Genomic DNA, 26,473 nt, shown 5'->3' on the forward strand with positions numbered 1-26,473 from the left:
GAGTTTGCTTGTTTTCCCCTTGCTCGCATAGGTTTAACCTGGCTTTCCCTGGTTTCCTCCCACAGTCAAAAGCACGCGACATGGGTGCGCATCTAACCACGAACATTCTGTAACATTCCTTAAAAGTAGTGTAAAGGAAGATACTGTAACATTATTAAAATAATGTTTTGGGAACATTCTTACAAAGTTAAACAAATATGTTCTCCAAACAGTGTAATGCGAATGGAATAATGTTTGAAATAAGGTTTTGATAAAAACTTTACATGAAACTGGAACTAAAAACATTTTTAATAATGTAACGTTCCTCAAATACTGTAAATGTTTACACGTGACATTATTAAAATAATATTTTGGGACCATTCTTTCAACATTGATAGAAAAATTTTCTTTAACGTTAGTGTAAATGGAATAATGTTTTAAATAAGGAATTAATTACATTTATTTATATAAAACTGGAATATTCTAAAAAACATTTAAATAACATTCTTGTAATAAAACAAAAGCATCATTATATAAATCTATATGGAAATGGGTGTTGTGACCATTCTAAGGATCTGTAAAGTATTGTTGTTTTTTTTGAGAACTTTAAGAAAGCGTTCTTTAACCACTAATATAATGTGGATGGAATATTAAAAGTAAGCAATAATCTACGGTTTGCCGATCACTTGTCATAAATCTGTCATAAACATAAATGTCCTGAGGCATTATAAATGTGTTGTGAATGTTTTTGTGATCCTGTTTTCAGTGGAACAAGGTTTATGTGTCATTAAAATATCTCGTAAAAAGTGTCATTACTCTGTCAAATAATTTTTTTAATTACATTTTAATGACAAATTCAGCATGTACCACTGTAGTTGAGGTAAAAAAATATTAATGATCTAGCTATAAAATTCATGACGTATTTATAATGGCTTCTTGACAATCAAGTTTATGACAGATTTAAGACAAGTCATGTTGTCTTAGTTATGTCAAGTTGTTGTCAAAAGGACAGGTTATGATGTATTTAGATATGTCAACTTATCGTAAAAAAAGGACATCTCAAACAATGTTGTCTTTACATTTAAAATGTCATAACTGAGTAATGACAATTGTTATAAGCATACAGAGAGTCTCATTCACATCCATGAAAAAGTTTATACCAAATCCTTTGAATATTTTGGAACCATCCATTTGCAGTCTGTCCAAATTGAATAATGCTTTAATTACTTTTATTAGCCTCACTGTTACTACTGTTATTACACTATTATTTTAGATCTATAACTGCATCTATATTTCTGCAGGTATCCAGTGATTCTGTCCATCGAGAATCACTGCAGCGTCCCTCAGCAAAAGAAAATGGCTCAGTATCTGACTGAAGTGTTGGGGGATAAACTGGACGTGTCCTCCATCCCCGCTGACCCGTCAGGACTTCTGCCTTCACCTGAAGCCCTGAAAGGCAAAATACTGATCAAGGTTAATGGATTTACAGATCTAAAATCATTTTTAGATGTTAATCAGATACTAGTAATCAGGATGTTAGTAACACAAGCTCAATGGAAATGCATACTAGAATAGATTTTTGTGAAAGCGCAAAAAACATACTTTAATGTACGTTTGACTGCAATTTCTAGGGAAAATGAAAGCTGCGGAACAACTCTTGTTCATTTTCACATTAATGACAGGGACATGCTATTGATGATTAAAGAATTATATATGTGTATTCTAAGTAACCCATTTCAGATTTGCAAAATGTAAACAGCGCCCTCTAGTGGATTTTTCATCTGAAGTGTGAAACTAAATGTACCCAGAGCAACGTATTTTCGCAATGTTGTAGGCTGAGCCACATATTTCTAAAGATCCTGGGTTGTGTATTTGTGTAATGTACATGCATTGATTTTTTTTCAGAATAATATTAATATTATGATAAGATAAACTGTCTTTAAAGCATCATATTAAAATACAATATAGTACAATATAGTATTGTACAATATAGTACAATATAGTCTCGTAAGTGAAGACAACTTGTCGCTGGGCCCCTAAATTGCCAGGGCCCTATGTACTCTGACCCAGGTTAAAATGACTGTTACATTGTAATAATGATATAATGACTGATATGGGAAACTTAACTGTTCAGGGTCTATCATAATAAATGGCAATCAATTGACATATTTATGAAATGCACAACCCAGCTCATTGTGGAAACGTAGTCCCGCGGACGTTTCTGGAGACCGCGGAATACGTCCCGGCGGGTAAGTACGGCTGCAGTTTTTGTTTTCGCGAATCCGCGAGAGGCCGCTGTTGTGCTCTTTTTCGCACCTCAGACGCCTCTCTCGCGTGAACCCACCGGAGGCCGCTGTCTGACTGACCGGATGATTGACTGCGCGACCGGCCAATCGGCCGACCCACCCTCCTCCTTCCCTGAACCCAACCAATTTTACCGATCGACTCGCCCGCCCGCTCGCTTCCCTAAACCCAAGCAACAGTTTACAAAAAGCTGTCCAAAAAAATAAAAGCCCCAATTTTTTTTTCTCTATCGCATTTTTGGATTTCACCGCGTTCTCACTCTGTCACGAAACTCGTTCACTTAATTTTAGGGATTCTGTTTTCGTCTTACCTGGTTGCTGGAACCGCTCTTCCCCGGTCTTGAAACCGGTCGCCGTGGTCGACTCCTTTCTGCATCTCGAGCCTGCCGACGTACACGGTGAGCTGAGTGGACAAACGGCTTGCAGCGGGGAAGCCCTCCACAAGGAGGTAAGGTAAGCGCGAAAGGGAACGGCGTCACACCACCCGCGGGACGTATTCCGCTGTCTCCAGAAACGTCCGCGGGACTAAGTTTTCAGAATGAGCTTGGGTTGGAAATACAGTAGGTGACGATAACGCTCCTTAGGAATTAGCCGTTGATTATCTCTATGAGCAATATCACACCATTAGCAGTGCGATATGGCTGTATATGGTGGGGAGACGAGCGTTGGCATGAGCCCGCAAGCAGACTGCTATAATGGTTCACCAGTGATGATAAACAGCCATATCGCACTGCTACTCGTGTGATATTGCGTTAATACAATAGCTTGATGGCATAATCGTGTATATAAAAAAGAAAACCAAACACGGGGAATCCTTTTGTATGAGGAACTACTTTCTTCCGCCACTCATTCACATCTGCATCTGATGTCAGAAAAGCGGAAACCGTTGCTACTTTCACACCCGTCACTTTAGTATGTGAATGATTCTCTAGCGTAATGTCTAAAGTGATGAAAAAACAGGTGATTTTGCTCACATTTTAAGACTATAAAGCTGAACGGCAGGAATCAGTCTACGGTCTCTGTCGCCATCTTATAAGTGGACAATATCAACCGTCTTGATAGATACTGACACACTGTATCTTTATAAAAATTTTAAATTGGCACTATTCTTATTAATAAACCACAATCTAAACAACTACATTCTCACCTAACAAAAAGCCTCAAAAGTACATTTATAGTGTCCAACAGCTGGAATATTTGGTAAAGTGTAGTGAGTTTATTGATCTGCTTAATTAGGTTAATTAGGCAGGTTAGGGTAATTTGTGAAATTATTGTATAATGATGGTTTGTTCTGTAGACTATCGAAAAAATTGCTTAAAGGGGCTAATAATTTTGTCCTTAAAAAGGTGTTTAAAAAATTTTAAATTGCTTTTATTCTTGCCAAAATATAACAAATAAGACTTTCTCCAGAAGAAAAAATATTACCAGACATACTGTGAAAATATCCTTGCCCTGTTAAACGTCATCTGGGAAATATTTAAAAAAGAAAAAAAAAAATCAAAGGGGGGCTAATAATTCTGACTTCAATATATTATATATTATTATATATTATGTACATACAAACTTTTATCTTGGCTTGCAGTTTAATCACAAATAATCATTTGACAGCGCTAATAAAAAAAAAAATTATGTACATTTTAAAAAGTGCACCATTTAAAGTAATTCTCTAAAAATATGCTCTTATGTTTTTTTTATTTACCTATTATATCTATTCTATATTTAACTAATATGCTGTTATATATTTTTAATTAAAGAATTATTTTACTGTTTTGGTTCTTGGTGTATTTCTTGGTGTTTTTCACTTTAATTAAAGGTGAGAGTAAAGGGGTAATGTGGATCTGGCTGAAGAAATGAAAATGAGAAATTAATTATAATATTGAATTGAAGATTGACCTTCAGAATGATTTGTGCATAAATATTAGATGCATTACTAAAAAAAAATAGTGATGCTTACTCCTCTTTATTTTTGGGCTGTCAGAAAGCCTTTTAGAGCAGCTGAACAGTAGAGACTTAATGATATAAAATGTATTTACCGAGTTGGAGCCCTCTCCTGTGCTTTTAATAAAGTGTGAGGGTTGAAAATTGGGCCATAGATGGAGCAAGCGAGTTGGCGCTATAATTGGAAAGTGGACTGACGTTCCCACTAGAGAGTGAATTCTGAACTGTAAACTGGGCCAGCCGGTGCTATTGACAAATTGCTGGGCACGGGCTGTGGATTGTGGTGCACGTGGAGCTGAATATATACTCGCCACATGGCTGAATCTGACCCAAGCATTGATGTGTTACCATTAAACACGATTATTATATTCAGCCTACACTGTAAAACATACAGTTGAAGTCAGAATTATTAGCCCCCCTTTTAATTTTTTGTTCTCTTTTAAATATTTCCCAAGTGATGTTTAACAGAGTAAGGAAATTTTCACAGTATGTCTGATAATATTTTGCCTTCAGGAGAAAGTTTTATTTGTTTTATTTCTGCTAGAATAAAAGCAGTTTTTATTTTTTTCAAAACCATTTTAGGGTCAAATTTATTAGCCCCTTTTTATCAAATTGTTTTCTTGTATAAATCAGGGGGGGCTAATAATTCTGACTTCAACTGTATGTCTTAATTAACAGTTTCTGTATTTTGTAAAATTTTCAGGTTTACGGTTATAAATTGCTTTTCGGGACCTTGATTTTTGCACTGTTGTTTTTTTTTTGATGTTGAAAACTCTACAAAGTGACTCTTATTGGTATTTCAGTAGGTTGAAATAATGAATAAGAAATAATATATAGAGAAATGAGTCTGTAAAATAACTGAAAATGTATATGCGGTGTATTACAAGGTTTTTGTAGCTTAATGTACAACACCAACCCAGACAATATGTCACTTACAACTATTAAAAATGGTAATAAAAGTAATTTTTCAAACTTTTCAAGGTTTAAAGTAGAGGTCTGCAGCCGTGGGACCCAACTAGATTTCTTGCGGCGCAGGAATAAATTTCCGAATAAAGTGTGGGAGCGGTCAATAACTGGTTTAATTTTGGACGGGAGTGGGCAGTCTAACAATATCGCTCCCGACTCCCGAGCGAGCACGCGTATGTATGTGTGTGAATGAGACAGCGTGATGCTGCGTTTAGCTTGTGTGTGTGTGTCTGAGTGTGTGCATGAGACAGCGTGACGCAGTCTGTGTGTGTGTCACTTGCTTGAGCTTTTATGTGTGTGTGTTTATACAGACAGCTTGTTATAGGCAATAGCTGGGTGGTTTTCAGTTTTGTTCTCCCCCCGTCTGTTAGCGGGAACGGGCGTGGCGGGTAGAAAACGGGGCGGGGCGGGCAACGGGACAACAAATGCTGAATATAAGCAGGAGCGGAAGCGGTCGGGTTCGGGCTAAAACCTGGCAGGAGCAGGTGGGAGCGGGATTCAAAATTTAGTCCCGTGCAGATCTCTAGTTTAAAGTCGTTGTAAGAAATATCAAAAGTCTGAAACATCATAAAAATCTTTTGAATAACATTTGTTATAACCCAAAAATAATGTTAATGATTCATATGAAATGCTGGAGGTTTTAAATATTCAAAACGTAACATTATATCACTTAATGGAAATGTTGAGGAAACTGTTTTGAATCAAATTATAGTTAAATGCAAATATAGTCTATTTCAAAAAGCAATTAAAATGTGCACCAAACCAAGTCAGTTGCGTCATGTCATGGACTTTGCAAGTGGAAAAACTGAATGCTTCAGTAGCGAGAAATCTTAGTGATTGGTTCGAACCAAGCCTTTTTCATGAATCAATGATAAAAACTCAAAGACGTCACATTGTGCCAGCCGGTACAGACATCCATGCTGGAATTTACACAAGGATCTCATTGCTGTGACGTAGCTAGGAAATTAAGCTTCAAACCGGAAGATCGAATTTGCTCGAAATAACGCAAGAACAATGGCCGAGCTGTAATTTTTTACATGGGGTGGCCACTGCTATTTTAAGGGGTCCACACACACTGTACTCAAACATTATATAATAAATTAAGGAATTCAAAAATTTTATTTGCATAAAGCAATGCGGAATTCATTTAGAAAAACATTAGCATGAAGAAAAAACAAATACTGCAATTACACATAGCAGACATTAAACAGACCTGGATTTGAAAAGAAAAAGCAGATTGTTTGTGCTTCTTCATAAAGAAGTCTGTTATCTCACCCTTTCTTTTCATGTTTAATATACCCTGTCCAAAAATATAAAAGTCTGCTTACTTCTGATCCAGTCAGAAACACATTTATCCTAATTAAAAATATCCATTATCACACCAAATAATTTTTTTATTTTTTATTTTTTTGAAGAAAGTATATGAGCTGGTTATTCCATTTAAAATAAATTTAACTCACAAACAGCTAGCCTAGCATTACTTCCCTATATTAGCAAAATATTACTGCAGTATCACTTTCACTTTTGCTCTTGGATAGGGAAACCTTTACGCACAGACATCAATTAGTCTATAAAATAATTAATTGCGTTTGTTAAGCGCAAATATTGGTTTCAAAACTATTTCTAAATTCAGTTCTAATTTCCAGCAAACGAATAAATTAATAATAATAACAAAATGTGCTCAAAAACCTGAGTTATATCCTAAAACACATGCTGTGCCCCATATGATCTAAAACCTGACAGGTGGGCAAATCTAAGCTTGTTTTTAATAAAACAAATATAAATATGGATATAAGAAATAATACTGCTAATAATAATAACATTATACAAAAGCAAATTGTTATGAATGAACTGAAAAAGCCTCCCGAGATGAAGGCATAAAAGCAGTGATTTTTCATATTTATGTAGGCTAGAAAAAAGTATGTTTTGTAATATTTTAATCCTTTATATTTATATCCTATATCTACTCTTATTATATCCTATATATTTCCTTAATATTTAAATTTTTTCATATGTAAAGATATTTGCCTATTGTTTTCTTGTGCGTATTAAGCAGTGTGAAAGCGAGGCGCAACTCTGCGCTGGAGTTCAGACCGGGTTTGTTTTGGTCTAATGAAAAATCTATTTTAGTTTCTCAAAATAGCAACGTGCCAGCAGTGCGCCTCAGAACGGCTTCCTTTTTAGAGCAGAACGCCTATGGGCGCACATATGAGCGCTGATGCATTTGCTATTTAAACAGCGTAGCGCAACGCCTCAAAACGACTCTTGCGCCAAGCTGAAACTACCAAACAAGTATTGCGCCGCTCCTTGCGCCACCTTGCGCCGGGTGTATGATAGGGCCCTTAGAGGTTAAACTTTACATTGTATAAACAAAAACACTAAAAGTCAATGAAAGCCAAACTATATTTGTAACATTAAATAACCTTATAATTTTCTATTCACGAATTAAATCCATTAGAGTTAGGATGGAAAAGGGTTTATTCTAGTTTAATTAACTTGCAAGCTGCAGTTACAGTATAAATCTCTGAGGTAAATAATGCTGTCATAAAACTGGGTAGAAAGTTCAATTGATTTTTATAACACGTGTCAAAGCCAATTACATCCCTGACTAAAACTAATTACTCTTTGGGGCAGACGTTTTTGACTCTTTATTGATTAACCCATTTCTGTCACTGACATTTTTTCCTGTTAATGTCCATGTCAATGTCGGCGCTGAGTTTCTGGAGTCAATGCATACAGTAAGAGTGCTGTTCTCTACCGCTCAGTTATATTACAAATCAACTCAAGTGCCCTATTGCTGTGCAATACATTCTCACTCCCGACTCGTCACATATTGACGCTCAACACAATTTAAAACTACTATAGATTTGACTATAAATTACTATAGTATTTTTTTAGGTGTGAAGAACTGTGATTTGTATCAGGAATGTATTAAATTTATTGCCTTAAGCTTGTGTAATTGCATATAGCATTGAATTTAAATAATAAAGAAAGTGTGAGGTTTTTAAACTCTTCCACTTTTTACACTGGACCGTAGTGTTTAGTGTGTGCAACTCATTTCACAAATGTTTTATTTACATGTCTTCTACTGTATGTGTTTGTTTGTGTTTACAGGGCAAGAAACTACCCTCAAATATAGATGAGAACGCAGAGGAGGGGGACGTGTCTGATGAAGACAGTGCAGATGAGATGGAGGACGATTGTAAGCTGTTGAATGGAGATGTAAGTAATTCTAGATGGTTCTGGTGCAGATGTGTATAAACACAGTTTCCATGGCAGCATTAAATGTTGAAAACGTAACTTGGCATTTCAATAAAGTGACTTTTAAAATGTAGTTTGAAATTATATGTTAGTGTCATGTTTACCAGTGAACAAACCACCAGATGTCGCTGGTAAACACTCACTCATGAAACTACAAGTCTGCCAGTAAATGGACTACGTATTCAGTCATGCCACACACACACGCACCTGCTTCAAGTCTCCACTGATTAGACTCCCACAGCTGATCCTGCTTCAAGACTGATTACACACAGTATTTAAGCAGCACACACACTCATTCACATTGCCGAGTCTTCTTATCTGTCACAGTGACATTACAACGGTTTCCTTTGTCTGTCTTTGCCGTGTTTTTGATCCTTTGCCTTGTTTATTTATTTAATGCCGTTTGCTGCCTGCCTCTGACTAGTGGTGGGCAAAGCGAGGCTTCGTGAAACACTGAAACTATCGAAGCAAATTTGTCGAAGCTTCGAAACGTTTCGAAACACCACTCTACGGTGACACCTAGTGGTCATTTTATCTGTATTTCACTGAAACAGCTTCAGCAAAGAACAGTTGAGCAAATTGATGTATCAAACCCCACTTTGTAGCCTTGAATCATCAGATGGTTTAGTCGAGCGGTTAGAGTACATGACTACCATGCGGGAAAAATGGGTTCGAATCCAGACTGTCACAAGTGTGTTGAGATGCTTTAATACCAGTTGGTAATGCTTTGTTATTGTATCGTTTTGTTTCAACATTGCTCTGACATACGAATAAACATTTGTAAATAAATTTGTATTTTGTTCATATAACAGGGTTGTTACTAGATCAGATACAGTTGTGGCCAGAAGTTAACAATAATTATTATTAATTAAATTTCCCATTGTATTTTATTAACATCTATCCAAAACCTAAACCCATCACAGTACTGTAAAAATATGAATTATTGTTTTACAGTGTTACAAAAATGATGCTAAATTGATGGTGTATCCGCAGCTGTATCCTATTTAGGCTACACCATAAAACAGTAACATGATTAAAATACATAAAATCATGATTTTGGAGTATTTGTAATAGTCGAGATTCGAACCCAAAATAAATTCGAAATACAGTTCTAAAGTGCACACGCACGGTCCACTAGACCATACAAGTCGAAGACTTAATAAAGGTCATGCCAGTGAAATGCAGATTCTCCGGGTCTTGAAACGCCTCTGAAATGATCGATGCTTTGAATCGCTTTTGTCACGTGACCAAGTGTTTCGAAACACTTTAGTCACGTGACCTGGGTGTTTCGGATCATGCTTCGGTACAGTGTTTCGAAACACTTGCGCTTCGGGATCTCGACACAGTGTCGAAACGTCAGTTTCACGTCAGCCATCCCTACCTCTGACCAACTGCCTGTTATTTTGACTTCGACTCTGGATTGTCCTCATACATCTGTTTGCCCCGGTATTGACCATTGCTTGCCTGACTACGATTAAACCTGCATTTGGATCCTACCTTCTGTTGTTGGTGTCACTCCCCGATGTTACAGTTAGTTATGTAGGTGATAGTATGAAAGCTGCCAGTGCTTTTGGTTATATTACTGTATACATAGTCAGGCCGAAATTGTTTATACCCCTGGCAAATTCTGACCTAAAGTTTTATTTATTATTTTAACCTTTATTCAACCAGCAGGTTGGTAATGTCACGATTACCAGCGATCGGATTCCATAAGATCTCACTTACCATAACCTTGGACTACAATTCCGCCATTGTTGGACTACATATTCATACATGCACTCCGGTCACACTCCCACATGCTTCCTCATCTAGACTGATTACTCGCACCACCTGAGGATTGTCAGAGACTGATTGTCCACACTACTTAAGCCACACACTCACCTATTCAGTTTGCCGAGTCTTGTTTATCAGTAGATGATGTTACAACGCGTTATTCCTTGTCTTGTTTCCCCGTGTTTTACCTAGCCTGTACTCTTGTTCTCCCTGCCTGCCGCCTGCCTTTTGACCTCTCCCCTGTTACTGATTACGATTCTGGACTGCCTACACATACCCGTTTGTACCTGTATTGACCATTGCTTGCCTGACGACGAATAAACCTGCATTTGGATCTTACCTTCAGTTGTATGTGTCATCTCCCCGTGGTTACAGGTAATGACAGGCTTCTCTTAAAAGATTTGTATAGTCTTATGCAAGAGGCGTCATTGTGGATAAAAAAATATCTCGGCTTTTTACCTTGAAATAAAAAAAAGTATGAATGATTTCATGCTTGACTGTATTTATGTAAACTAGATCTAGTGAAACATGTTAATACATTGTTAAGCTCGTGGGTAGAATCATTTTAATAAGCATTAATACTACAAAAAGAAATGCCACAATTATTAGGGGTTCAAGCATAGTACTGAACCCCTATTGTAATCGTTCAAAGGTCACTTTTCTGCTTAAAAAAATTATTGGGCAAACAAAAACGTATATCATACACTGCGTCCAAAACTGCATACTTCCCTACTATTGTAATGTAAAGGGACACTGACAACAGAGGTGAGGATCCAAACGCAGGGTTTTTATACAGAGATGGTTAGGAGCAAACAGATGTATGTAGGCAAATCCAGAGTCATAGTCAAATACACAGGCAATAGTCAGTACAGGAAGGCAGCAGGCAACGTAAACAAAAAACAAGGCGAGGGTCAAAAAACAAGGCAAGGAAAACACATCGTAATGTCACAAAACTGTAAAACAAGACTCAGCACAGATGTATGCGTATATATGTAATTAGTTCATTAGCGGCTTTAGCTGTGAGTGTTTGCAATCAGACAGGATTGTGAGTGATGCATGACTGGATCTTGTAGTTCTTTTGCTGGCAGATTTGTAGTTCTCCAGCGATATGCATGGCTGGTGACTGTGCAACTGCATAGTACATATGTCCAAATTCATAGAATTCGAAGTATGTGAGAAAACAGTATGTGAGAAGTTCCCCAATGACCTACTACTTTCAGCGAGATTTTGAAGTGTGCATCGGATGGTTGCACCATGAGAGAATTCATGACTGGGAGTGAATCGATGCTGCTGACGCTGGTAGGTCATGTGACAATGACTAATGGTGGATGTAGTACGTCAGAGTTCCATTCATAGTAATTTTGGACGCAGCCTAAAAGACTTTAAACTTTACAAAGGTTCTACTCTGGTTCGCCACCAAACGGTGAAACCTCCAAATTCAGTGGGGCCACTTCTACAAAAAATCTCCATAACTCAGGAACAGAATGACATACCATCACCAAACTCAGGATGCATGTAGGAACTTGATCTGAGGTAACTTTAAAACAAAAAGTAGGCCAGTTGAACACATGGTCATGCTATAATGTGAAAATAAAACAGGAAAGCTAAGAAACTAGGACTGCTAGTCCAACTGACTTGATAATCGACATTCGGTGTCTTTGGCCAAGGTGGCTTATTACTTTCTGGTGCCGGGTCATGGGGCAGAAGTCTCAGGAGAGAACCCCAGACACTTCCTCTAGCTCCATGCCTTCATGCCGTTCCCAGGCCAGCTGAGAAACATAGTCCCTGTGCCTGTCAATAGGGTTGTCGCGGTTCTAACCTTCAACCACCACCCGTCCCGCAATGGACTGGCTCCTTACGGCTCACCCAGCAGGTGGTGGGCCTGGAGGAGGATGGTCGCATATTGCTCCTTTGAGCTGAGCCCGGCCAGGTTCTGTGGGATAAAACCTGGCCACCAGGCCTGGCTTCAGATTGGGGCCCTGGCTATGGCATAGCGGGCCACGTGTGTTTGCGCTCATAAGGGGTTTTTGAACTACACTTAGGGCCGACTCACACTATGCTATCCGAATCGTGCCTAGGCCCGTTTCCTGGACGGTTTGAGAAGTGTGAGTGCTCTAAATCAGGCTCGCGGTTCTTATGGGCTTTGGCGCGGTACGCTTATGTGTGAGTGCAAAGCGCGCCTAAGCCCGAAACTAAAAGCGAGACTTGACTTAAGGGACTGTTTCATATGAATTAATTAATCATTCAGTGAACGCAAACTGTCGCAGTTTATTTAAAGACGCAAACCCCTCACTGCATGACAGCTGCACCTTCAGCAAACCTCCTAATTCCTGCAGCACGAGGACTTTATGATTGTTTATGAGCGTCAAAAGTGGCTGATCTGTTCTGCGAAATATTTGACTGCGTGTCACTGCATGTCAAACAACTTAAACGATATAACTAAAGAAATCTCCACTGTGCTGAGCGAGAGAGCTTACTGAACAGCGCAGCATCGATGACATGCCCAGGCCCGAATGTAATATGAGAGCGGGCCGTCGGGGGAGACGGGAGTTGGGACAAGCGTGCTTTGGCCTGGTTCAAGGAACCTGTGCATAGTGTAAGTACGGCCTTAGTCTGACCTGTCATCTAAGACCTTTTTGCATTAGCCCCTGACAACATAGCTCTTAGGATCACTCAGGCGCTCAATTTCCTTTACCACGATATGATGGCAAGTCATTGAGGAGCCAAGGTGGCATAGAGTGAAATATTGAAATGTGTGTGTGTAAGGCCGTACTCACACTAGGTACAGTTGCCTCGAACCGGGCCAAAGCACGCTTGTCCCCCCTCCTGTCTCCTCTGACGGCCCGCGCTCACATCGGGCCTCGACACTCTTACGTCATCGCTGCTGCTCTGTTCAGTGAAGCGCTCTCTATGGCAAGCCTTTTTAGCATTTAAATCTTTGTTCTGACTCCATAAATATATTTAGAGATATCTCTAATTATATTTTGACTAGTCATAATTATAATTCCACTACTCAGAATGACAATTAGAGATATCTGCAATTACAATTGTACTAGTACGAAATCAGATTGGAGATATCTGCAAATATCTTATGACTAGTCATATTCCTCCATTGACTTCCATTGAAAAATATTTGCAGATATCTCTTAATGAGTTTTGATTAGTCACAATTGTAATTAGAGATATCTCCAAATGAATTTTGACTAGTAACAATTGTAATTAGATATCTAAAAAGAGTTTTTACTAGTCATAATACATTTGGAGATATCTTTAATTTGTCATATTTAGATATATTTACAAATATATTTGAAGATATCTCTAATAAATTTACTAATAGTCGAATTACAGTTGTAGATATCTTGAATTGGATTTTTGACTAGTCAAAATTCATTTGGAGATATCCCTAATTACAATTGTGACTAGTCAAAACTCATTTAGAGATATCTGCAAATATTTTTTGATGGAAGTCAATGGAGGAATATGACTAGTCAGTCATAATATATTTGCAGATATCTCCAATCTGACTAGTCGAATTATAATTATGACTAGTCAAAATATAATTAGAGATATCTCTAAATATATTTATGGATAGTCAGAACAAGGTTTAAATGCTAAAACGGCTTGCCATACACTCTCACCCAGTAGCACAGTGGAGATTTCTCTAGTTATATCGTTTCAGTCGTTTGTTACGCAGTGATATGCAGTCAAATATTTCAACAAACAGTTCTTAGGGATGCGGTGACACGCAGTCAGATATTTCACCGGACAGATTATAAACAATCATTAAGCTCTCGTGCTGCAGGAATGAGGAGGTCTGCTGAAGGTGCGCAGCTGTCATGCTGTGAGGAGTTCTCGTCTTTAATAAACTACGGCAGTTTGCGATCACTGAACAGTAAGAATGATTAATAAATCCATATGAAACAACCCCTTAAAAGTCACGTATCGCTTTCAGTTACCAAAGCCCAAGTGTACCGCTCTCAGGCACACCTCTTCCAACCGGGCCAGGGCCGGCTAAGTGAACCGTGCTTGAGCCCGATTCAGCGCACTCACACTTCTCAAACGATCCGGGAAACGGGCCTGGGCACGGTACGGATGGCATAGTGGGGGTAGGCCCTAAGTGACTGTATATTGCACGTTTCACAAATCATTCATTAGCATAAACTTAAGACTCATGAAAATGTTTAACGATGTTCAACCAACTGGTCACCCTACAACTGTTAACAAAAAAGGAAAATGCTGTGTTTATATGGCGACTGGCCTGAAATTGTGCATTTGTATAGTAGTTTTGTAACCCTGAATTTATACAGACTTACTAAAAAATAGATACTGTTGGCCTTAAACCACTTGAACCCAGACTAGTGCTGCTTGCATCTATATTATCTTCTTAAAATCGTATTTCACAATTGTAACCTTTTCCGAAGTGATTCAACTTTTTTAGAGTTTTAATATACTTTAATTGCAATGAATTCAATTTAATTTCTTATAATGCAAAATGATTGATGTTGTTCTATTGTGATTTTTATTTTAATCACAAGTTTCATGGAAGTTTAAGGAGAGTTACTTTAATCCTCAATTCTTCAAGTGCATCTGTCATGTTACTTTAGCAGAACATTTCAGTCGTACGTTACACACTAAAACCTCATACATTTTGAATGAAGGCTCCACTTTGAGTGCTGTAATGTAAGAAATAAAAGAGGCATTTGATACATGAATATCCGTCATGAATTTCTCTGCATGTGTAAAATTGGGTCAAGGACTTAAGCTGAACCGACCTGGATATTTTGATGAATGGTTTTGACCTTGATGTTCTGCAAATGCTGTTACAATGCTAATATTAGGATATCAGATCACCTGTGAGGTCCAGTCAAATTCATTTCTCTATCTCTTCCTTTCCAGACGTCTATGAACCGAAAGCAGGCGGAGAATGTGGCCAAGAAAAAATTAGATAACCTCATGAAGGAGTCAAAGATTCGCGACCGGGAAGATCCAGACAGTTTTACCATCACAGCCCTGCCACCGTCAGGAAAACATGACAAATCGCCACTGAAGGTTAATATGCTTAACTTGATCAAATATGTCTTTCCTACTCTCAGGACTGCAAATTGGATCACATTTACAGATAAATTCACATTTGCTTGCAAAAACGTTGGGAACACACCACCTTTATTTAGGAATTAGGCTCATTTCAAGTCCATAAGAGTTAAACTTTCAGCCGATCTCCGGGTCTGGCACTTTTAGCTTAGCTTAGCATAAATAATTGAATCGGATTGGACCATTAGCATTTCACTCAAAAAAAAAAAAAAAGAGAGAGTTTCCTTCAAAGTCTTAAAATGTGTAATATGTAATAACTTTCTCATTTAAAGCTTGACTTTAAAATTATTTAAAATGAAAAGTTTCTACTTATTAGGTCGATATGTCTAGGAACCAAACTCATTTAGGCGTAAAAATCAAGGAACTTTGCTGCAGCAGGAGCAATAATATGATATATACAGTATGCAGTGCTTTTACTATTTGCATATCTAGGGACTATAAATCTTTAAATAGGAAAATAATAATATAATAATTTATTCATTTATTCCTTTATTTATTCATTTTCTTTTCAGCTTAGTCTTAACTTGACCAAATGTGTCATTCCTTCTTTCAGAACTGAAAATTGTATCACATTTACAAATAAATTCACATTTGCTTGCAAAAACATTGGGAGCACTCCACTTTTATTTAGGAATTAGGCGTATTTCAAGTCCATTGGAGTTAAACTGTTGAGTTTTACCATTTTTGAATCCATTCAGCCCATCTCTGGGTCTGGCGGGAGCACTTTTAGCTTAGCATAAATAATTGAATCGGATTGGACCATTAGCATCTCACTCAAAAAAAAAAAAAAAAAAGAGAGTTTTCTTTAAAGCCTTAAAATGTGTAATAAGTAATAAAATTCTCACTTAAAGTTTGACTAAAAAATATTTAAAATGAAAAGTTTCTGCTTTCTTGGTCGATATGTCTAGGAACCAAACTCATTTAGGCATAATAATCAAGGAACTTTGCTGCAGCAGGCGCAATGATATGATATATATGCAGTGCTTTTACTACTTGCCTAGCTAGGGACTATAAAGCTTTAACTAGGAATATAATAATCATTCATTCATTCATTTTCATTTCGGCTTAGTCCCTTTATTAACGAGGGGTCACCACAGTGGAAAGAACTGCCAACTCATCCAGCAGATTCCTACACACCCATTCACACACATACATTACGGACAATTTAGCTTATCCAATTCACCTGTAGTGCATGTTTTTGTACTCGTGGGGAAAACCGCAGCATCCGGAGGAAACCCTCGCAAACACAGGAAGAACATGCAAACGCCAAACAGAAATGCCAACATATATATATATATATATATATATATATATATATATATATATATATATATATATATATATATATATATATATATATATACATATATATATATATATATATATATATATATATATACATACATATATATATATATATATAAATAAATTAATTAATATATATATATATATATGTGTATATATATATATATATATATATATATATATATATATAAATAAATTAATTAATATATATATATATGTGTATATATATATATATATATATATATATATATATATATATATATATATATATATAAATAAATTTATATATATATATATATATATATATATATATATATATATATATATATATATATATATATATATAATTATTATTTCTTTTATTTATTTCTTCTTTTTTTTTACATATTTAACAAGATCCTAATGGTCTAATCAGATTCAATGATTTATGCTAAACTAAGCTAAAAGTGCTCTCGTCAGACTCGGAGATTGACTGAATAAAATCTAAATTGATAAAACTCCAATGTTTAACTCTAGGGGAGTTGAAAATGAGCTTATTTTAAAAAAAACTGTTTCTTCAAAAAGACCTATTCAACTTGACTACATTAAAATCAGTGTAGTTAATTTACTCCTTTCACTTTTAAATTAAATAAAGGGATGGTTCACCCAAAAATGAACATTTTTCTCACCATTTACTCACTCTCAATTGGTTTTACATCGTTATGAGTTTCCCTTTTCTGTTAAACACACAAGATGATATTTTGAATAATGTTAGAAATTCTAACAGGTTTGGAACAAGAGAAGGGAGAGTAAATTATGGCAGATTTTTCAGTTTTGAGTGAACTATCCCGTTTATTTATTCATTTATTCATTCATTTTCTTTTCGGCTTAGTCCCTTTATTAATCAGGGGTCCCCACAGCGACATGAACCGCCAGCTTATCCAGCATATGTTTGACGCAGCAGATGCCCTTCCAGCTCCAACCCATCACTGGGAAACATTCATACACAATCATTCACACACATACACTATAGACATTTTAGCTTACCCAGTTCACCCGTACAACATGTTTTTGGACTCGTGGGGGTAACTTCAGCACCCGGAGGAAACCCACTCGAACACGGGGAGATCATGCAAACTCCACACAGAAACACTAACTGACCTAGCCAGGGCTCAACCCAGCAACCTTCTTGCTGTGAGGCTAATGTGCTACCCACTAGACCACTGTGCTGCCCTCCCTTTAATTATTTTAAATAAATAATTAATTCTGTTACCATCCTATTCTCCTATCTCCTACCTTTTACTCATTTAAACTGCTTTTAAAGTGCTCTGAGATTAACTTTAATCTTTATAATTAATTTATAATACAATCTCTTACATTTCAGTCATTTAAGGTCCCCCTGTAGTCACAAACTCTGTGCCTTAAAATCCATCGTTAATAATTCAAATGAATAGTCTATTTATAAGGGCCTTGATACATTCACAGCAGAGTTCTGTTTCACTTTACATTAGGAGGTTTAATAGGATTGTGAATACCATTGCTGTGGTTTGTTAGCATTCCATTTCAGTCCACATTCTGTTAGGCTGAATTTGTAAAAATGTGCTGTGATTTTTTTTTTCTCTAAATACCTAAATAAACCTGCAACTTCAATAATGGGTGGGGGGTGGGGGGGAGTCATCCTTGAGACATTTTTGAGACATCCTTGCAAGCGTATTTATGCAAGTTTAAGTTAAAACCTGCAGGACACCAGCCCTCCAGGACCAAGTTTGGACACCACTGTTCTATACCCTTGTCTCATGAATATGCAAATGAACCCCAGCGTTCAGTCAGTTACCTCAGCTTTGACTACTTTCACTCAGACACATAACGGAAAGTGACGGAAATGTTTGATTAATTCAGCATTATATGTTTAATCAATACTCTTATTTTGATTAACAAGAGGAAGGGTCAATTATGGAACACATACAAGTGCACGTTTTAGAAAAGTAATTTATTTTATATACAGTTGAAGTCAGAATTATTATATACAGTTGAAGTCAGCCCCCCATCCATGTCCAAAATTATTGGCCCCACTGTTGATTTTTTTTTTCCCTGTTTTCTGTTTAACAGTGATATTTTTTCCAACACATTTCTAAACATAGTGGTTTTAATAACTTCTAATAACTGATTTATTTTATCTTTGCCATGATGACAGTAAATAATATTTGACTAGATATTTTTCAAGACATTTCTATACAGCTTATAGTGTCATTTACAGGCCAAACTAGGTTATATACTATTTTGTCCTTAAAATCATGTTTAAAAAATGTAAAACTGCTGTTATTCTAGCCGAAATAAAACAAATAAGACTTTCTCCAGAACAAAAAAATATTATCAGACATACTTTGAAAGTTTTCTTGCTCTTAAACATCATTTGGGATTTCTTTTCAAAGAGGGGCTAAGAATTCTGACTTCAACTGTATATTTTCAATCAGTGCTGGGGAAAGTTACTTTAGAAAGTAATACATTACAATATTGAGTTACTCCCCAAAAAACCCTACTCTAAAACTAGTTGTGTTACTTGGTTACTTTTTTATGGTAAGTAAAGCTTGATGCTACTTTTGAGTAACTTTTGCATAACTTTTTATTACCTGGCTCAGGCTTGATCTCTTTCAGAACTTGTTTTTTTTTTTTTTAGAGGAGCTCTGCAATTAACAACACACTGTATAGCTTTCAACTTCATTTACCTTTAAAAAGTAAACACATAAAAAAAGTTTAGGATAATGTTATCTGAGAACTTCCTGACCCCAGGGGTCCGTTCTTCGTGGATTACTCAGTTAGCTGGATTTGGATATTGACGATTTGACACGATCCAGGATCAGGACGTTCATTCTTCAAAGCTGATCCGAGAGTTGTTGTCATAGCAACAGTTCTGCTAGGTCAAACCTGATCGGGAGCAGGTTCAATTTATATAAACAGGATTAGATCGGCTTAGTTCAAGCAAAGATATACAGAAAGTGTTCCGAATTCTGATATTTTCGTACAGTAGTAGTTATATACACTTGGGAAAAGAGTAAATATTTTTTAAAGTATATATATATATATATATATATATATATATATATATATATATATATATATATATATATATATATATATATATATATATATATATATATATATATATATATATATATATATATATATAAAGTTATAGTTATTAATAAAATAAATTAAGTTATATATATTAATAAAACTTATGCAATCTGCACTCTCGAAATGAAAGACTGCCACCTGGTGCTGCACAGAGAAAACTTATTGATATGAACTTTTTAGATCGCTTAGTACAAATTGTTTATAATAAACATGCACAATATGTGACTTTTTTTAAAAGCAATAATACATTTATGCAGTCATAAACATGTTTTGACAGTTAATATGCTTGTGATTTGATGCTTCACAATAGTTGCAGACGCCTTTACCAATATGAAAATGCTTTTGTAAACAACCAGTTATTCTTTACACCGATTAAAAAAAACTGCTACTATAATAAAGAAAATCTTTTCTAAATGTAGAACTAAATACGTTAATTTGCATTGAAATACATGATGAATACTCTTGACACATGAAAATGTAAAGCCTGCAGCTCACAACAAATGTGGAAAGTTATTGTGTGTCATATTTAACAAACCGTTTACTGCTAATTTGAAGTAATTTTGCTCACATGGATAATTGAATATTAATCAGATGATGTCATTACGCTGCTGTGCCGTCAGCCAATCGTTGCATTGCTGATCAGGATTTAGAGGATCGATAGATCTGTCCTTCAATACACACGCAGCGATCTCAGATCAGTTTATCCAGACATTCTAATCTGATTCGCGAACTTGTTTGAAGAACCAAATTAGCGAGAGATCAGTTATCAAGATTAAAAGATCCAGGATCTGCCAAATCATCTTAGATCATTTAAGCGAGGTACGAAGAACGGACCCCAGAGCTCTACATGCCGTATATACAGATTAATGAAAGTTTAAAGCAATGTGTTTGCTTTAGGACCATTTGTCTTAAGTAAAATTACTGTCCACGGGGACAATCCCCTTTTCCTTTTCTTCGGTGCGTTCAAAATGATGAACACGTTCTCTCATTGACTGCATGATTCATTGTGACAACTTTAATTTTAATTCACCAATTTATTTTTAAAAGCTAATGTATTAAGCTAAAAAAAAACTCACGTTCCGATTTTTAAAATGTAACTCAGATATTATAACTTATTTTTTAAAAGTAATGCGTTACTTGTTACTTAATATTATTACGTAACATGTTATTTGTTACCCCAACACTGTTTACAAAATCAAACACATAACAGTAAATAATATTATTCACTGTGTTATTAAAAATAGCTACTTTTTAAAAATCCGCACTTTGCTAATTTGATCTATTAGGGCCATAGATTGTCTTTAGGCGTTTTTAAATCACTGGACAGACGTACTGTATAAACGATGACAAACGCTGTCCAGCAAGTGGACTAATTAGGTTAGATCTGTCCTTGTACAGGTGTCTACAGTGTAGTTATTTAAGGATTGACTTGAGGCGGATTTAAATAAGAGCACTCAAAGGTACTCACAGAAAACACCACACCACTGTCCTTGATACAGGCAAAGTTAAAGCCACCATTTACTATATTTTTATAGTTTTCCCACCTTGAAATACACACACTGTCCTTCAAACTGCAGACAGGCTATTCAGTTGGGCAACAGTGTTTTGAGGGCTGAACATTAGGATTTAAAGTTAGATTTCAAAGGATAGATAGATAGATAGATAGATAGATAGATAGATAGATAGATAGATAGATAGATAGATAGATAGATAGATAGATAGATAGATAGATAGATAGATAGATAGATAGATAGATAGATAGATAGATAGATAGATAGATAGATAGATAGATAGATAGATAGATAATATGAATATATTTTTTATCACTTTTTTGGTCAAACAAGCTGAATTTGTGATTAACAATTCTCATTAAAAGTTTAATTAATCTGTCAAATTTTTTTATAATAATAGTTTTGTAATAACATTTTAATGACAAATTAAATTTGTCCCGCTGTAAGGTACTTGAGGTTAAAAAAAATGTAAATATGAATGATGCTGTTATAAAATTCACGACAATGTCATAATGGCATCATGACAGTTAATGTTGATGACAGGTTTATGACACATTATGTTGTCTTGAGAATGTCAAGTTGACCTGACAAAGATATGATGTATTTGATTATGTCAACTTGACGTAAAAAAGACAACTCAAACGATGTCATCCTTGCATTTAAAATGTCATAACTGAGTGAATGACACTTAATGAAAATTGTCATAAACATTCATTTTAATGGTGTGGCATCATAAAGTTTTATTACAGTGTTACAGCCTTAAAAAGTCTTAAATTCCCTTAATTTTATGTAGATTTGATTGGACAGGAATCACACGACAAGTAAAATAATCACCAAAGACAAGTAAAATAACAAATAAAAAGTAGTGACTGCAGGTTGAAGGAAAGTAGTGGAGTAAAAGTACCAATACTGCACTAAAAATGTACTTAAGTGAAAGTAAGAGTACAAATCGTTTAAAATGTCCTAGTAAAAGTACAATTCCTGTGCAAACCTACTCAATTACAGCCATTTGAGTATTTGTAATGTGTTCCTTCACACCACTGGTACTGGCTGATCTTGTTTTTAAATCCGTCTGCTAACAATTACATTGTTGTCTAGACAGCACCGTGATCTGTTACACGCACATTCACAAGAGTCATGTTGCAACAGATGATATGATCCTGGACATCAGACTTCAAACAGAGACGCTCCATTTCAGCATCCATCATAACATCTTACTTTCTTACGAATGAGCATTCTACAGGGAAGCCGGTGATAATGGCTTATGAAGTGCATATTTTTAAACAAAAATAATCACTTCACAAGGCATTCGTTGACCTAATCAATTCTATCAGCCTGATCTCATGAGGAAATGTAACTATTTAGCGTATTGTCAGAAAAAATGGCTGATTTGTTCAAATTTACATGATTTAATTCATACAAAAACGGGAGATTTTTGAAAAGCAGGTCTATGGTATGCCCAAGGCCCAACCCTAAACCCAAATGTCATTGGTGCATGAGCAAATCGTATTAAAATGTATGAATGACATCCTTTGAATTCACAAAATAGACACTAATTAAATAAGGTTATGACCTGCTGATTGTAGTTTCTTTCATGATGGATAGATTTTTTTTTTTTTTTTTTTTTTGAGCTTAAAAATGTCAGGCACCATTCACTGCCATGAGTTATTTATAATTTTTTATTCCCAATTGTTTTCGGGTTTTTTTTTTCTTTTTTTTTTTAAACAGTGTTTTTTTAAACAGTGTTTTTTTTTTTTTTTTTTTTAGAAAAGAAGAGATTTATAATATAAATCATGAAGTAATCTGTAGAAAACTGGAATACAAGAATATACAATTACAAAGTAATAAGAACAATAAGTAAAAAGAAAGGAGTACTACAAAGAAAATAAAAAAGAGAAAAAAATGAGGAAAGGGGAAGTACAAAATTAAATGAAATTAAAAAATACAGAAAGCATTAATTACTAGCATACTGGAAGCATGATATTTTCATAAGTTAATATTAACTTGCAGAATTTCTTATTGTTAGATAGACGTTTAGCTTTAAGCATGGAATCAATTTCGATTAAAAAATGGGCAAACGAGGTAGAGGATTTAAGAATTTTCCCGATTGTGTTCGTCTGAAATAAGGAAAGCTAACTATGACCTCATAATTCACGCATCTTCTAGTCATTTGCATTTTTGGAGTTAATAGTTTTTATAGCTGACTAAAATAGCAAAAACTGTAACTCTAAAAAATAAATATAGCTCAAATATTTACCAGAATATTCCCTTTTTTTAAGTAATAAATCAATTTAAAATATAATAAAAAGAACTCGACTTATCAATAGGGATTAATGCATCTCGGTAATGCTAAATACTGATGTGTTAATGTGGATGAACTTTTAATATAGCCTAATAGTTTTTCAGCCTATTTTTTCTTAAATGAGATGAACAGCAAGGAAACATATATTTGTGAATGTTAGTGAGCATATAGAGTACAAATACAATCATTTTGAAAGTGCAAGAAAACCGTCTGCTTTCCATGACAAGTCTCCATACCAGTATGTTCATACACCTACAGGTCTCTATCGCCACCTAGTGATCATTGAGTCAATTAGTCAATATTTCATCAACTGTGTATGTCAAGGATGTCAAACTCAGTTCCTGGAGGGCTGCGGCTCTGCACAGTTTAGTTCCAACCCTAATTAAACACACCTTATTAAACTAATTGAGTCCTTCAGGCTTGTTTAAACCCTACAAGTAAGTTTGTTGGAGCAGGGTTGGAACTAAACTGTGTAGGGCTGCGGCCCTCCATGAATTTGACACCCCCGATGTATGTTGTTACTTCACTGTTTTACTGTTTTACTACAGTACTGTAGTATACACTACCGGTCAAAAATTAGGGGTTGTTTTTGTTTTTCATGTTTTTTATTATTCTGTCATCAAGGCAGTGTTTATCAAATGTAAAAAAAAAATGTAATGTGTAAAAAGTTAAATTATTAAATATTTATTAAAATTTTAATAACTGTGTCCTTATTGTATGTAGATTTATATGAAATAATTACTTCAGTCATTGCTTTTATTACTATTACACTAATAATAATAATATTAACAATAATATTAATAATAATATTCATTCATTCATTTTCTTGTCTGCTTAGTCCCTTTAATCCAACTTATCCTTGAACGCCAACTGAGCCAAGGTTCAAATCAGTGACCCAGCTGTGAGGCGACAGCACTACCTACTGCGCCACTGCTTCGCCCTATAATAATATTAATAATATTAATAATAATAATAATAATATTAGTAATAATAATAATAATAACAATAATAATGATGATGATTATGATAATAATAATAATGATTATAATAATAATAATAATGATGATCATAATGATAATGATAATAAAAATAATAATAATGATGATGATGATGATGATGATAATAATAATAATAATAATGAGGCGAGGCAGTGGCGCAGTAGGTAGTGCTGTCACAGCAAGAAGGTCGCTGTGTCGCTGGTTCGAACCTCTGCTCAGTTGGTGTTTCTGTGTGGAGTTTGCATGTTCTCCCTGCGTTGATGTGGATTTCCTCCAGGTGCTCTGGTTTCCCCCACAGTCCAAAGTACTGCAGCACAGGTAAATTGGGTAGGCTAAATTGTCCGTAGTGTATGAGTGTGGATGTTTCCACATAGATGGATTGCAGCTGGAACACAGTTAAAACAAATCCACTGTGTAAAACAAATGCTGGATAAGTCGGCGGTTCATTCTGCTGTGACAACCCCAGAGTAATAAAGGGACTAAGCTGAAAAGAAGAATGAATGAATGAATGAATGAATGAATGAATGAATGAATGAATGAATGAATGAATCCAGCCTTGGTGAGCAGGAGAAGCTTATTTTAAAACATTTAAAATCCCTACTGATCCCAAACTTTAGACCAGTAGTGTATGATTTGGTGTATTTATCATGCACCTCTCCATATTTTCACTGCCTCATGTGCATAAAAATCATTTACTTATATTATTTTCTTTTAATTCAGGGAAAAGCTGAAGATAGTACCGACACTGGAGATGAGGCCAACATCGGTGGAAACAAACGTCTGGCCAGAACCTTCATGGGCAGCTTTTCCAAACGCAAGGTAGTTTTTAATATATGTATTATTATGTATGAACACCAATACTTCACATAGCACCACACACACACACACACACACACACACACACACACACACAAAATACATTCTTGTATGCATTTGAATATACAGTTGAAGTCAGAATTATTAGCCCCCCTTTGAATTTGGATTTTAATTATTTCCTAAGTGATGTTTAACAGAGCACGGAAATTTTCACAGTATGTTTGGTAATATTTTTTTCTTCTGGAGAAAGTCTTATTTGTTTTATTTCTGCTGGAATAAAAGCAATTTTTAATTTTTTATAAACCATTTTAAGGTCAAAATTATTAGCCCCTTTAAGCTTTTTTGACAGTCTTCAGAGCAAACCATTATTATACAATAACTTGCCTAATTACCCTAACCTGCCTAGTTAACCTAATTCACCTAGTTAAGCCTTTAAATTCACTTTAAGGCAAGTACTAGCATCTTGAAAAATATCTAGTAAAATATTATTTACGGTCATCATGGCAAAAATAAAATAAATCCATTATTAGAAATGAGTTATTAAAACTGTTTAGAAATGTGTTCTTCTCTAATATTTCTTGTCTTACAAATCTTATCTCCGTTAAATCCCCGAAATTAGGGGAAAAAATAAACGGGGGGCTAATAATTTAAGTAGGCTAATAATTCTGTCTTCAACTGTGTACCCTTATGTTAATTATTTATAGAAAACCAGGTCACACTTTGCAATAAGATTGTATTAGTTTTGTGTTATCTAATTAATGTACTAGCATGAACAATACAGTATTTATTCATCTTTGTTCATGTTGGTTAATGGAAATAAAGTTGCTCATTTTAAGCTTTAATTAACTCGCAGTGCATTAACTAAAGTTAACAAGCATGAATTTGGATTTTATGCTATGATTAATTAGGAGGTATGATAACAAGTACTGTTCATTATTCCTTCATGTTTGTAAATACCTTAACTAATGAGACCTAATTGTAAAGTGTGACCCAAATGCATAACAAATGTGTATACAGTGGGAGAAATAAGTATTGAACACGTCACCATTTTTCTCAAAAGCATTTTTCTAAAGGTGCTGTTGACTTGAAATTTTTACCGGATATTGGTAACTACCA

The 26,473-nt window shown here is 35.3% G+C and overlaps 1 protein-coding gene across 27 annotated transcripts in view; it reads left to right on the forward strand.

The window, feature by feature from the left end:
- plch2a (phospholipase C, eta 2a) overlaps window positions 1-26,473 on the forward strand; it is a 297,015-nt gene that overhangs the window by 236,878 nt on the left and 33,664 nt on the right. For all 27 annotated transcript variants that reach the window (XR_015496795.1, XR_015496792.1, XR_015496793.1 and 24 more), the window contains 4 exons: window positions 1,281-1,452; window positions 8,301-8,408; window positions 15,117-15,269; window positions 25,262-25,360. Coding sequence is in view for 17 of the 27 variants with exons in the window: in XM_087262673.1 (XP_087118799.1) it covers window positions 1,281-1,452; window positions 8,301-8,408; window positions 15,117-15,269; window positions 25,262-25,360 (532 nt within the window). In the remaining 10 variants the exon portion in view is untranslated. The remainder of the gene's footprint in view (window positions 1-1,280; window positions 1,453-8,300; window positions 8,409-15,116; window positions 15,270-25,261; window positions 25,361-26,473) is intronic.

This window comes from Danio rerio, chromosome 8, assembly GCF_052040795.2.
Source record: "Danio rerio strain M-AB ecotype USA chromosome 8, GRCz13ab, whole genome shotgun sequence".
Taxonomy (NCBI): domain Eukaryota; kingdom Metazoa; phylum Chordata; class Actinopteri; order Cypriniformes; family Danionidae; genus Danio; species Danio rerio.